Consider the following 13,798-nt stretch of genomic DNA (forward strand, 5'->3'; position numbering starts at 1 on the left):
TTCTTGAATATATTCACAGATGGATCTAAGAACCCTAAAACAGGGAGGATAGGTGCAGGTTTTAGTGTTCCTGAGTGTGAGCTGGCAGTGACAAAAAGAGCAACGGATAATTTATCTGTTTACACAATGGTGTTGATGGCCATACTATTGGCTGCAGAGTGGGTGGAGGAGGTGAGGCCAGACAGAGTAGTCATCTGCTCTGACTCCTGTGCAGCACTGATAAGCTTAAATTCATGTGTGTCTCAGAGCAGACAGGATGTATTGTATGAGGTTTTGCAGTGTTTGTATAGGGTGAAAGAGATGGGGTATTTGTGATGTTCCTCTGGGTACCAGCTCATGTGGGAGTAGAGGGGAATGAGGAGGAGGATGTTATCGCCAAGCAGGCTCTTAAACATCCTAATGTTGAGATGGAATTGTCCATCAGTAAAGTAGAAGCCAAGAGATTAATAAGAACAGTGGTTAAAAATAAGTGGCAAGAGTTGTGGAACAGGGAGAGAAAGGGAAGACACCTGTATAACATCCAGGAAAAGGTGGGGGGCAGGAAGGTCCTCGGGCCGAGAAGGGAGGAAAGTGTAGTCACAAGGCTGAGACTGGGACACACAAGGCTCAATAGTACATTGGAAGTGGTGGGGAAACATCCGACTGGTAGGTGTGATCATTGTCAGGAGGAGATGGAGACAGTGGAACATTTCCGTGCCAGAAATATGTGAGAGAAAGGGAGCGATTGTTATTAGATTTGAGGAGTAATGGGTTTGAAGAGCCGGAAATCCTCAGGGGATGTAGTATTTAATTGTTTATTTCGTTTCTTTAGGGAGACGAGATTATTGGGTAGGATTAGACTTTCACTGTCTCTGGTCCACACTCCAGTCCAGTTGGTGGCGGTAATGCACCATATAATTGGTTGCCAACCGCCATATAAAATCCCCAGAAGCAGAAGAAAAGAAAACGGAGTTTTACCTTCATTCACAGTAGGTTACTTTTTAATCTTTGGCTCCGCCATCTGTTCGTTTGGTAGTACCGCAGATGTGTTATAGCGCACGAGCGCCGCCTGGTTTGTTTTCTCTGCTGGTTACAAAAATCCTAACACCACGGACTAACTAGCTAGCTTTTTTCGTCCATTTTGTTTTGCTGTTAGCTAGTTTATTGCAGAGATGGAAGACGGTGAAGAGCCGGGTTTAGTTCACTCTCACAGCTCTACTTCTGGGTCAAAATCGAGCAGTGACAAGATGTTTTCTCTCAAGAAATGGAATGCTGTTGCAATGTGGAGCTGGGATGTGGAGTGCGATACATGCGCCATTTGTAGGGTCCAAGTTATGGGTAAGTGTTTGAATCAGTGATTTAGCTAGCTAGCCAGCTAACAAGTTACAGCAGTAACGTTACACCCACAGCCAACTCTTGATGCGCATTAAACTAGCTAACAACAAGCTAAATACAATAGCTTAGTGGTCAGACAGTCACCTAAACTGATTAAGAGATGTTCATCTTCATGGGCAGACAGACGTGAGAATGCTTCCTATTTGGAGAGTTTAGTTTGTTAGCTCGTACCTAGCTAGCAAATAGACAACCAATGTTAGCTTGCTAATAAGCTAACGTTAGGAGGTTAACGTTAGAATTCTGAAAACATGGCTCAAGTCATTACAAGGAATGAAGCTAAAGTACCTAGCTAAACTTGCCTGGTGGGACGGAATTGCTAGCCAGCTGTATCAGTCCATGTGTCACAAATCAGGAATGGTCAGTAATAGCTGTGCACCAGTTTAACGTTAAGTAGCTAGTTAGCAAAGTTTCCTTGATATGTACCTTCTTTCCGCAGATGCATGCTTGCGGTGTCAGGCTGAAAATAAACAAGAGGACTGTGTCGGTAAGCCACTTTAAACGTCTTAGTCCAACATGTATCAGACCAGCGGGAGGTATGATCCTGGGTCTGCTCCAGTGTTGAGTGAAACCTGGATACTCATTTTATAGATCCTGAACTTGGCGACAACTCCTACTGGTCTCACAGCAGATGTGCATGTGGCAGATATATCTGGGTTCCTAGCCTGGTATATTGGGTTAAAATGTGATAAAGCCAGTGTATCTAAACCTTGGTAAAGCAGAGTTTGTCCTGTGTATGCATTAGGATAAAACATATTGGTTGTGTGTGTACCAAGATGCTTTACCATGTATTCTGCTCTTCTGCTGACATGCTGAATGTGAAAATACCATGTAGCACACCATTTATAGTCTGCTTCTGTCTCCCCTCTTTCACAGTGGTATGGGGAGAGTGCAACCACTCTTTCCACAATTGCTGCATGTCTCTCTGGGTGAAGCAGAACAATCGCTGTCCACTGTGCCAGCAGGACTGGGTCGTACAGAGAATCGGCAAATGAAGTGCCTCTAACTTCCCCATCCTTCCACTGCAAGTTTGGACAGGAGACAGGACTGAATACTGCAACCTTCTATGTACATTGTGTGTGCATGCTGCTGTCATTCCTTCGATGCTAAGATATAGATTGAATGGCCAATATCCTGGTGAAGACGTCCTTGCCACACTCTTTGATGGAAATGTCGGCAGGTGCAGGGCGATGCTGAAGAACTGAGGATAGGTGCTGCGCTTGGTGTTATGGTTAACATTTTTGTGTTGTCCAAGATGTTTTTGTGAGAGAAAAAAGTTAGTTATTAAAATAAGTCTAAGCGTAGCTTTGTTATTTCTTTCTTTGGCATTTTAATGTGGTGGTTTATGGTTATATCCCCTCAGAAGTCTGAGCTCAGATCATGAGGTGTCTGCCTTCCTTGCTACCTGTAAGAGCACATTTCATACTTCACCTACTAATCAAGAGAATGATTACAGAATATCTACGATTGTCTCTGCATCATGTGTAGGCTATTGGAGTTTGGATCCATGGTGCTGCAGGGACTGTATTTAGTCAGAGAACTTCCCAGATTGCATAATTGGGGCATTATAATTGCATAATACATGCCAATTAGACAAGTCACACATGTCTATAAGAATAGTCACGTTCAACTGATGAAATAATCATACATTCAACTTGAAATATTATATTCTGTTTATTTAAAACATGCATTTAATTTGAAACACATGAATGGCTGGCAAAGGTTTTGATGGATATTTGCATGGCAATAGCCAAAGTTTGAAATCATTTTCCTTACTCATCTTGTCTATGGTTACAAGCAGCCCTGTATGTTGTGTAGGAATGTAACACCCAGTAGTTTCCATTGAAAATTGTATCAATTCCCACTCTACAAAAACACCTTTTCCTATGACTGAACATGCTCCTTCAGCAACTCAACATGGATGAAAACTGTTGGACAATTAAATATACATGCCAATTCAGTCTCAATCAGCACAGCTACAGAAGCTGTTTTGGATACAAGGAGGTTCCATTTTAGCAGACACTCTTATCCAGAGCAACTTACAGTAAGTAGTGAGTGCATACATTTTTGTACTGTCCCCTGTGGGAATTGAACCCACAACCCTGGTGTGTCAAGTGCCATGCTCTACCAACTGAGTGCAAGATGATGTAAATAAAGTCTGAAAACAAGGCTGTAAAGTAACAAAATGTAGAAAAAGTCAAGGGGTCTGAATACTTTCCGAACGCATAAAATAAAGTTATAATCCTACCTGTCTTCTGCTCATCAGCCAAAGCACACCCCTTTTTGCACAACAGAACTTTAAATAGACCCAGCTTACCTGCATGTTTTATCAAACTTTCCTACTCATGGTTTTAGGCAACTATACTTGGCACTGATCTTGCCTATCGTGCTGTCTGGGCTATTTTTAGGGCCCCCTTAAATGCAGCTCGATTGCTTTTTTAGCTTTGCCCCCAATCCCAGGTCAGGACTATAGCTCTGCGTAACAACAATCTTTGTGGAAGTCATCCATGACTTCTGCCTAAATCCTGACCTGTGGCCTAACCTTTACTAGGCATCTCAGAAAGCAGAATATGAATATAATGAAACATGCTTTTCTATTACAAGTCTAATAGAGTCTGTGTAAATGAATGTGTTCTCTTCTCATAACTGAATAGAAATAGCCTCTAGCTGAAGTGATTATTCTAGGGAGATCTTTCACTACTTCTTGACAGAATTGAATACACAGTAGCGTAGGCCTATGTCTGTTATTAAATCCATTCATCTCCTAAACCAGACATTGTCTTCACAAACTTAATTAATAGTCTCTAATCGCCTCAATGTGTAGCCTTTAACTCTTTGTTTACGTCTTTCTATCCATAATATTATGACAGCGAGGCCAGCACCTCACTACAGTTATACTGGCATTGTCTCCATCTAAGTTGGTAGCTCGCTAAATATAGACCGACAAAAGCTTCTTAAGTAAGAAACCACATAAGTTCCTTTCCGTGAGCAGCGCCCATGAATGAGCACACAAACACTTAAGAGAAAATCCCTCGTGCTTTTTAATTCTAGGTGAAGCATTGCGTGATTGAGTCAGATAATGTCTTCTGGTGTGGCGCAGATGTCGGAGCTGCTCAGTCACACTAGGGACCTGGAGAAAATTGGACACACTACAGGGAAAGAACATAGTCTTAGCACCCCCTTCCAGCACCTTAGTAGCCTTAGCTCCCTGCTCAGCCACACGGTGTAGGAGGGACAACCCAACACAGCAGCAGCCAACATGTGTGACATGGGGGGATTGGATAATCTGGTGGCGAACACGGCCTACCTTAAGGGGGGCGACGAAAAGGAGATGAGGAAGAGGCGGCGCAGCCTGTCCCTTCCCAAGCCAGAACAGTGCATGTCCATCCGCGCCGCAGTGGGGAAAGAATTTGAGATGCTCTGCGAGAGGCAGCCCATAGGGAAGAAGTTCTTCCGGAAGTTCCTCCTGGAGTCCAACCCGCAGTACGTGGCAGCTGCAGAGTTCCTGGATGAGCTAATCGATTGGGATTTGGCGGAAGGCGCTGGCAAAGATAAGTTGAGGACGAACATCATCAACAAGTTCTGCAAGGCTGACTCCAAGAGCTTCCTGTCCTACCTGACAGGAGAGGTAGCGGAAAAGTGCAAGGCGGTGTCGGACAAGGATTTTGAAGACGTGATGATGGGCAAGGTGAAGGATGCCACACGGGAGTACCTGAAGGAAAAGCCCTTCACAGAGTACCAGACCAGCCCTAACTTTGACAAGTTCCTGCAGTGGAAAGAGTACGAGAAACAGAAAATCACAGATAAGTATTTTCATGAGTTCAGGACCCTTGGAAAGGGAGGCTTTGGAGAGGTAAGTCCACAAAAAGTTTACAGTGCAGCTGCCTAACTGACAACAGTAGTGAAATATTACAGTTCTAAAATGTAAACTTGAACACTGTTTTAGCACTGTTTCTAAGGGTATGCAACAGTTACAGTGAGAATTGCGATGGTACGAATACTAATGATAAGGGATGATAAAGAAGTCCCGAAAAGGGATAATTGTTTGTACCTCATCTAACTACATACTGCCCAGCTGCCCAACACATTTGGTTCCTTGGAAGTTGTGGAAAGTTTATGTTTTTGTTTGCAATTGGTTCTGAGAACGAAGCCATACCTGACTGGTAAAACAATGTTTTTTAAACATTCTGAGAACGGAATTTAAAATTTCACCTCTTCTGAGAACGTAAATTTTTAGGTTGCAGGGAGCTTCTGAGAATGTTTTACTATGGTTGCATGAAAGTTTTCTTGGGAGGTTTTATTAACGTTCTGAGAACATGTTTCAATAATATTATTTGTATTTTATTTATATTTTACCCCCTTTTTCTTCCCAGTTTCGTGATATCCAATTGTGTTTCGATTACGATCTTGTCTCATCGCTGCATCTCCCCAAAGGGCTCGGGAGAGGGGAAGGTCGAGTCATGTGTCCTCCGAAACATGACCCGCCAAACCACGCTTCTTAACACCCTTCCGCTTAACCCGGAAGCCAGCTGCACCAATGTGTCGGAGAAAACACCGTTCAACTGACTACCGAAGTCAGCCTGCAGGCGTCCGGCCCGCCACAAGGAGTCGCTAGAGCGCGATGAGCCAAGTACAGTCCCCCCGGCCAAACCATCCCCTAACCTGGACGACGCTGGGCCAATTGTGCGGCGCACTATGGGACTCCCGGTCACAGTCAATAAGACTTTTAATAACACTGCTAGCTTAGTTTGGATTAACTTTTTTGGTCTCCAAGCACAGATGGAAGCACATGGATATTCCTTTCCTTAGGCATTAATCATGCAAACACGTTTATTTTTTATTGTGGCACGGCATCAGTGAGATTCTTCTGTTCTTCTGTTCTCTGTCCATGGAATTAGTCTACTGTGCCACCAGGATAGAGCTAGCATGCCATGTTTTTTTGAACTCATACAAAGCTGTTTAAATATATTCAAAGATACCCCATTTCAAAGGAAACAAGCACTCATTAAGTTCAGGTGTTGGACAATTAGTGGGCGCGGGCAACACACCTAAACACACTTAACAAGATAGAGGATAGAGTTTTGTTGATGCTGAGAACAGAATGTATATGTTTTTAAATAACATTCTTATAATGTTCTCTGAATGTTACTAAAGTTATCTTGTGGTTTTTATGGAAAGTTTTCTTAACGTTCTGAGAATGGAATATATATTTTTAAATAACATTCTTAGAATGTTCTCTGAACATTACTAATATTTTCTTGTGGTTTTTATGGAAAGTTTTCTTAACGTTCTCGGAACAATTTGAGAACTTGACTTTAAATAGAATCATGAGGAATCTTGTAGGAAACGTTATGAGGTATTACTGAAACTCCCACAGAAGAACGTTGTTTCTTAACGTTCTCTGAGCTATTTGAGAAGCTTCCCAATGTCAAACCAGTTGGAGAACGTTCTTAGAACATTACCAACATTTTAATTAAATGTTGCAATGTTTGAACTTTTAGGAAACATTCTGTTAAAGTAATGAAATACCAAGAAAATATATTTTTTGTCAAGGTTCCTTAAAAGTTGACTTTGGGCAAAAATGCTAAAATAACGTCTTTAAACTGCATAACTGATCAATGCACCATCCTACCAGGTCATTTAAAGCTTAAAAACAAAATGGATGAATAAGATATTTGGCTACAGAAATGCCATTTCTTACCAATCTCTACAACTTCCGTCCAAAAACGAATTCTGTGAAATGACCTCAACACATACTGGAGGAGTTCCTGGCAAGCTAAAGTGGCTAGCTTAGCTAACGAACTAGCTACATCGGTCGCTTTGTGCAAAAAAACAGAATGACACATCGACAAACCACCGAAGGCACACCCCATTTCTGCTTAAAAATGTTGAAAGGGCGGAGTTGGATACTTTTTTATGCCCATAGTCGACCATTAAATGTGCTGAGAATGTTCCAAAGCCAAGCATCAATCCTGCACCATTCCCAGAAAGTTGTGGGAAGGTTGTATGCTAAATAAACATAGGACAACCACGCTCTCACCAAGCTCTAAGAAACGTGGTTCTCTGAATGTTTTGTGCTAGCTGGGTTATGTGATAGCTTGGGGATCTTATCATACATTTATCAAACATATTAGTTTCAGTCCCTCTCTCTCTCTGCATAGGTGTGTGCCGTGCAGGTGAAGAACTCAGGGCAGATGTACGCCTGCAAAAAGCTATGCAAGAAGCGTCTGAAGCAGAAGAATGGTGAAGGCATGGCACTACTGGAGAAGCAGATCCTGGAGAAGGTCAACAGCCTGTTCCTGGTGAACCTGTCCTATGCCTACGACACTAAGACCCACCTGTGTCTCGTCATGACCCTGATGAATGGCGGCGACCTCCGGTACCACATCTACAACATTGGCGAAAAAGGCCTAGAAATAGACCGGATCAATTACTACATTGCGCAGGTCACCACTGGAATCCTCCACCTGCACGCCATGGATATAGCATACAGAGACATGAAGCCAGAGAACGTGCTACTGGACAGCTTCGGCCAATGTCGACTCTCGGATCTGGGGTTGGCCGTGGAGCTCCCTGGCGAAAAGACCATCAATCAAAAGGTAAGGGCACTGATAGGCTGAGATGAACTCCTCATCCTTGTTGTTTATTGACTGTACATTAACAACAATGACAGAGTTTTTTTTAGAGTAGGATGAGATGACATGGTATTATTGATAAGGATTTATCCATGGTTAGGGATCTATCCATAACCAGGGTTTTACATTATTACCATCCCACTGGGCATAGACTTGTTGAATCAATGTTGTTTCAACATAATTTGTCAACCTATTGTGATGTGGAATCTACGTGGAAAATACATTAGATTTGAAAAAAGTCATCAACTGTTGTTTTGAGGGTGACATTTCAACCACGGGATTATGCCATCATGGTAACCAAATTTCTACATAGACAAACCATGTATGAAATATGTTGAATTTGTAGCTTTAAAACAATGTCAGATCTTCAACGTTATATCCACTATCAGAAAAAAAACATTAGGCTGGGCAGCACCTCCTACTGGAGACTTGATCTGTCTACAGCTAGGATTTGGTCTCCCATCCAGGGTTTTAACCAAGCCCAGCTATGATATTTGTCACTGACTTTTACCAATGTCTTGGGAATGACTGTACACTGCCCTTCCTGCATTATGTATAAGGTTCACTCTCAATTAGCAACCTCTGTATACACACACACACACACACACACACACACACACACACACACACACACACACACACACACACACACACACACACACACACACACACACACACACACACACACACACACACAGACACAGACACACACACGTACACACACACACGCACAAACACACACACACTCAATTAGCAACCTCTGTATACACACACACACACACACACACACACACACACACACACACACACACACACACACACACACACACACACACACACACACACACACAGACACAGACACACACACACGTACACACACACACGCACAAACACACACACACTCAATTAGCAACCTCCGTATTAAGAGAGCTCCACTTAAAAACTAGATAGATTCACTGTTGCTATTGAAGTCATTCCAAAGGGTATATGTTTAACAGAGCAAATGAAATGTGACCATACTTTATTACTCATATCACAAATGATGCTATTTAAGCCTATATAGCATTAGCAAAGTCATCAACAGCCATTGTTTCAATTAAACTCAGAATTCAACTAAAAATAGATAACACAATAGGCCTAGGGTTTCAGGCTCTGGTTGATTTCAAATTGTATGTTATTTAGTGATATTGAATTGTGCTTTGTTGTCAACATAACCAAATATCACAATTTGAATGAGATGTGTTTTCTGCTTAGATAATTCCATTTTTGCCATTGACTTAGTCTGGCTGTAATTCCAGTTTGGCAAATTAATAATTTACATGTTGGATTCTCAAACAAAAATCTAAGTTAAAGAATAGGACTAAATCAAATCACACGTTATTTAAAGTGCATTTAATGTTTGATTTGATTTATTCCTATTCTTTAACTTTGGTTGTTGGTTGATATGGAGATGTGAATCCATACATTTGTAGACAAACTGGAATTAAACTATCCAATAAGAAGATACATCTCTGAAATACAACAAATAGCCTATTAACTTGTTAACAAATAATATGTTGAATTCACGTTTCCAACTCAACCAAAAATTAAAGTTAAAGAACTGGATTAAGCCAGTGTGTAAGAGGTGCGTAACTGGCTGCAGGGAAGTCAGGCGCAGGAGAGAAGAAATGGGTAACAACCGGAGCACTTTAATAAGGCAAAACAAACTGTACCCAGAACAACAAAATACGAGTCGAAATAACCCGTCGAGTCGAAATAACCCGTCGCAAACCAGTCTAGAGTGCACATACACTTTGCAAAAAACAATACCACACACAGACATGGGGGGAACAGAGGATAATATACACGTAGAGTAATGAGGGGATGTAAACCAGGTGTGCGGGAAAACAAGACAAAACAAATGGAAAATGAAAAGGTGGAGCGGCGATGGCTAGAAGACCGGTGACATCGACCGCCGAACGCCGCCCGAACAAGGAGAGGGACCGACTTCGGAGGGAGTCGTGACACAGTGGCTCAGATGGAACTATCCAAGCAGGAACTATCTTTTAAATGTTGATATTTGGTTGCATTGTCAACCAAACACAATTCATTATTACTTTTGGAATACAATAAATAGACTAATGTTAAGGCTTTCTTACAAGTTAATGTAACATTCAACCTTAAAATGAATAACCTATCCATGGCCACGTTTTGAGGTGACTGTACCTATACATTTCTTTTTATGTAATCATATAGTCTGCATGTTCAAGATATCATGCATACTGTAGATCGTCGCTGGTCTGTGGAGATCTTCACAATCTCAAATGGAATTGATCTCTTGCACCATGTACTTTTGTTATCTCTACTGCAATCCAGGTCATTTGGTTCTGTTATTAGATTAAGCACAGTGATAACACATGAATCTGTTGCATAAAAAAACGAAATATCTGTCACGACTTCCGCCGGAGTCGGTCCCTCTCCTTGTTCGAGCGGCGTTCGGCGGTCGACGTCACCAGCCTTCTAGCCATCACCGATCCACTTTTCATTTTCCATTTGTTTTGTCTTTGGTTTTTACACACCTGGTTTCAATTCCCCCATTTAACTGTTCATTATTTAACCCTCTGGTTTCCCCCATGTTTGTGTGCGTGTTTGTTTTATTGTAAGGCTGTATCTGACGGCTGGTATATTGTTACCGGGTTTTGTATTTACGCCCGTTTATTTCGTGGTACCGGTATTTTTCCAGCACCATAGTATTGTGTTTATACTGGGGTTTTCTTGAATTAAATACTTTGTCCACGCATCTCAGCTCTCCTGCGCCTGACTCCTTTCACCAGTTACCCACAGCCTTGACAATATCTGACATTGTATTCCCATTTGAATTTTGGTGTGCTTTTAAACGGTTGAAAAGTGCAGTGACATTTGGGTGTCAACTAAACCAAAATTCAAACATTGTTTTTCCATTGGAATTTGGTTGTACTTTCAGGTGGTTGAAAGCATAGTGATAACACATTGGAAATTCAACTAACTTTTGCCTGTCTTTTTGAGTGGGTGAATATAGGTTGTAATCTCAATGATCAACGTCTCAACCAAATATTCCCCAGTTATCCATGTTGAAATGACGTGGTGTGCCCAGCAGGATGTGACCTGTTCCACGTTAGTTACCGTCCATGACATTGACCTCTCTTTCACCCTCTATGATTCAGGCTCCCTTCTGAGCCATAGGAGGGACACTTCTATCTACACTCATACTGTATACAGTCAACTCCTGATTAATGCAATGACATACAAATATCTGAGGAGCCAATAAAAGGGTAGGCCTATATTTTACTTGGAACTGGTCCGTGAACTACAACACACTTCACTCTCATTAACCTGCAGTCACTCACTCACTGTTAGGTGGGAAATTGGCGCCTAAAACAGGCGTGTTCCATTGGGGATTTTCCTTGACCAGGAGCTCAGTACGTTAGCCCCCAGCCAACTAATCTTAGCATAACTCAGAGGTGGCTGGGATCTGTCTGCGAGGAGAGGCTCAGTCCCAGTAGGTATCCATTTAATGGAGAGTGGTGTAGCCCAGGGGGGGCTCAGGTCAGGACATGGCCAGGATAGAGGGCTTACTGGAGGCTAGTGCAGGGGAAACCTGGTGCAAGCATGTGGTGCTGATGTTACAAAAGAGCTTTGGTAGAATTTAGGGATATAAGGTCCCTGATAAGGGGCATGGTGAGCATAAGGGTAGATTGGCATATGTAAGGGTTGAATCAATTAATCAATCAATCAGAAGTTGTGCTATGCCACAACCAATTTGCCACTGATTAGCTCAACTATGTGAAGTATTGTGCTGTAGTCCACAGTTGATATAATACTGAACATTTTGTTGCTATGGTATGGAACCCTAGAACTAGGCCTAAGCAACCCCTCACTTCTCTTTCTCTGTTTCCTTCTCTGTCATCACACCTCTCTCCTCCTCCCGTCCTCCCTCTCCTCAGGCTGGCACAAGTGGCTACATGGCCCCAGAGATCCTGAAGAAAGAGCCTTACCGGATGTCAGTGGACTGGTGGGCACTGGGCTGCAGTATCTACGAGATGGTGTCAGCTCGCCTGCCCTTCAAGGACTATAAGGAGAAGGTGCAGAAGGAGGAGGTGGCACGGCGCACCCTTGAGGATGAATGCAAGTACGAGCACAAGAACTTTGACGAGGGCACCAAAACCATCATTGACCTCTTCCTGAAGAAGAAAATTGACGAGCGTCTGGGATGCAGGACCAAGTAAGAATTGACCGCAGTTTCGGCCCGGAGATATTCCTGAGTACATGGGCGAACCAGGAACAACTCTAGGGCCCTCTAGAGGTTTTTCTGGTCAGGTCACATGTTCAGGAAAAACACCTGGTTCTAGGTATCAGGTCAGGTGGTTTTGGGGGGAATGTATATTTCTCTGACTTCAGTGTGTTTCTCTCATCCAGGAACGAAGACCCAAGGAAGCATGAGTGGTTCAAGAGCATTAACTTCCCTCGACTAGAGGCGGGACTGATCGACCCACCCTGGGTTCCCAAGCCCAACGTGGTCTACGCCAAAGACACGGGGGACATCAAAGACTTCTCAGAGATCAAGGGCATTGTGTTTGACGAAAAAGATGACAAATTCTTCAAGGAATTCAACACGGGGGCGGTGCCCATTGCTTGGCAACAGGAAATGATTGACAGCGGACTTTTTGACGAGCTGAACGACCCCAACAGGAAAGAGTCGGCTGCTGGATTTGACGACGAGGAGAAGAAATCTAAATCCTGCACGCTTTTATAAAAGCCCCTCTATACTATAGTTAGGACTTTTGTAATTTTCAAAGCTATCACATTAAGAACATTGTGACGATAATCGTATCCACAAGAAAGGTGTGAAGTGGTAGTAAAATCCAGGGCCAGGTCAAGAAACATATTTCCACCACTTCACACCTTTTTTTGTGGATATCAAATCAAATGTATTTATTTAGCCCTTCTTACATCAGCTGATATATTAAAGTGCTGTACAGAAACCCAGCCTAAAACCCAAACAGCAAACAATGCAGGTGTAGAAACACGGTGGCTAGGAAAATCTCCCTAGAAAGGCCAAAACCAGAGGAACCAGGTTATGAGGGGTAGCCAGTCCTCTTCTGGCTGTGCCGGGTGGAGATTATAACAGAACATGGCCAAGATGTTCAAATGTTCCTAAATGACCAGCATGGTCAAATAATAGTCATCACAGTGAACAGGTCAGGGTTCCATAGCCGCAGGCAGAACAGTTGAAACTGGAGCAGCAGCACAGCCAGGTGGACTGGGGACAACAAGGAGTCATCATGCCAGGTAGTCCTGAGGCATGGTCCTTGGGCTCAGGTCCTCCGAGAGAGAAAGAGAGAATTAGAGAGAGCATACTTAAATTCACACAGGACACTGGATAAGACAGGAGACATACTCCAGATATAACAGACTGACCCTAGCCCCCGCAGCATAAATACTGGAGGCTGAGACAGGAGGGGTCAGGAGACACTGTGGCTCCATCCGATGATACCCCTGGAGGCCAAACAGGCAGGATATAACCCCACCCACTTTGCCAAAGCACAGCCCCACACCACTAGAGGGATATCTTCAACCACCAACTTACCATCCTGAGACAAGGCAGAGTATAGCCCACAAAGATCTCCGCCACGGCACAACCCAAGGGGGGATATGATTCTTCCTGCTCTCCTACATTGTAATGATCATGATAAACCACAGCACTTACGATGATATCAGCAATCGATAAGGTGCTATAGAGTCATTTTGCCTATATCATTGGGCAGAGTCCGTGT

At 43.0% G+C, this 13,798-nt stretch overlaps 3 protein-coding genes across 3 annotated transcripts in view; 2 read left to right on the forward strand and 1 right to left on the reverse strand.

Annotated features, from left to right (window-relative positions):
- The window catches only part of LOC139549711 (transmembrane protein 255B-like), a 46,367-nt gene extending 44,421 nt beyond the window's left edge, over positions 1-1,946 (reverse strand). Inside the window, exon 1 of the mRNA XM_071360407.1 lies at positions 1,798-1,946. Within this exon, the coding sequence (XP_071216508.1) occupies positions 1,798-1,816 (19 nt within the window). The 5' untranslated portion in view covers positions 1,817-1,946. The remainder of the gene's footprint in view (positions 1-1,797) is intronic.
- On the forward strand, positions 1,142-2,675 carry LOC139549715 (RING-box protein 2). The gene is made up of 3 exons (XM_071360411.1): positions 1,142-1,317; positions 1,811-1,858; positions 2,248-2,675. Exons 1-3 carry the CDS (start codon positions 1,152-1,154, stop codon positions 2,364-2,366), a joined length of 333 nt encoding a protein of 110 aa, XP_071216512.1. The 5' UTR covers positions 1,142-1,151; the 3' UTR covers positions 2,367-2,675.
- Positions 2,676-4,630: 1,955 nt separating this feature from the next.
- LOC139549709 (rhodopsin kinase grk7a-like) lies at positions 4,631-12,777 on the forward strand. The gene is made up of 4 exons (XM_071360404.1): positions 4,631-5,224; positions 7,533-7,970; positions 11,969-12,246; positions 12,441-12,777. Exons 1-4 carry the CDS (start codon positions 4,631-4,633, stop codon positions 12,775-12,777), a joined length of 1,647 nt encoding a protein of 548 aa, XP_071216505.1.
- The last annotated feature ends 1,021 nt before the right edge of the window (positions 12,778-13,798 follow it).

Source organism: Salvelinus alpinus, chromosome 22 (assembly GCF_045679555.1).
Source record: "Salvelinus alpinus chromosome 22, SLU_Salpinus.1, whole genome shotgun sequence".
In the NCBI taxonomy this organism is placed as follows: domain Eukaryota; kingdom Metazoa; phylum Chordata; class Actinopteri; order Salmoniformes; family Salmonidae; genus Salvelinus; species Salvelinus alpinus.

Excerpts from the sequence above, each read along its gene's own strand:
- LOC139549715 (XM_071360411.1), top strand. The coding sequence starts at position 1,152 with ATGGAAGACGGTGAAGAGCCGGGTTTAGTTCACTCTCACAGCTCTACT. Across the intron at positions 1,318-1,810 it reads TTGTAGGGTCCAAGTTATGG|ATGCATGCTTGCGGTGTCAG; the intron begins GTAAGTGTTTGA and ends TTCTTTCCGCAG. Across the intron at positions 1,859-2,247 it reads TAAACAAGAGGACTGTGTCG|TGGTATGGGGAGAGTGCAAC; the intron begins GTAAGCCACTTT and ends CCTCTTTCACAG.
- LOC139549709 (XM_071360404.1), top strand. The coding sequence starts at position 4,631 with ATGTGTGACATGGGGGGATTGGATAATCTGGTGGCGAACACGGCCTAC. Across the intron at positions 5,225-7,532 it reads GAAAGGGAGGCTTTGGAGAG|GTGTGTGCCGTGCAGGTGAA; the intron begins GTAAGTCCACAA and ends CTCTCTGCATAG. Across the intron at positions 7,971-11,968 it reads AAAAGACCATCAATCAAAAG|GCTGGCACAAGTGGCTACAT; the intron begins GTAAGGGCACTG and ends CCCTCTCCTCAG.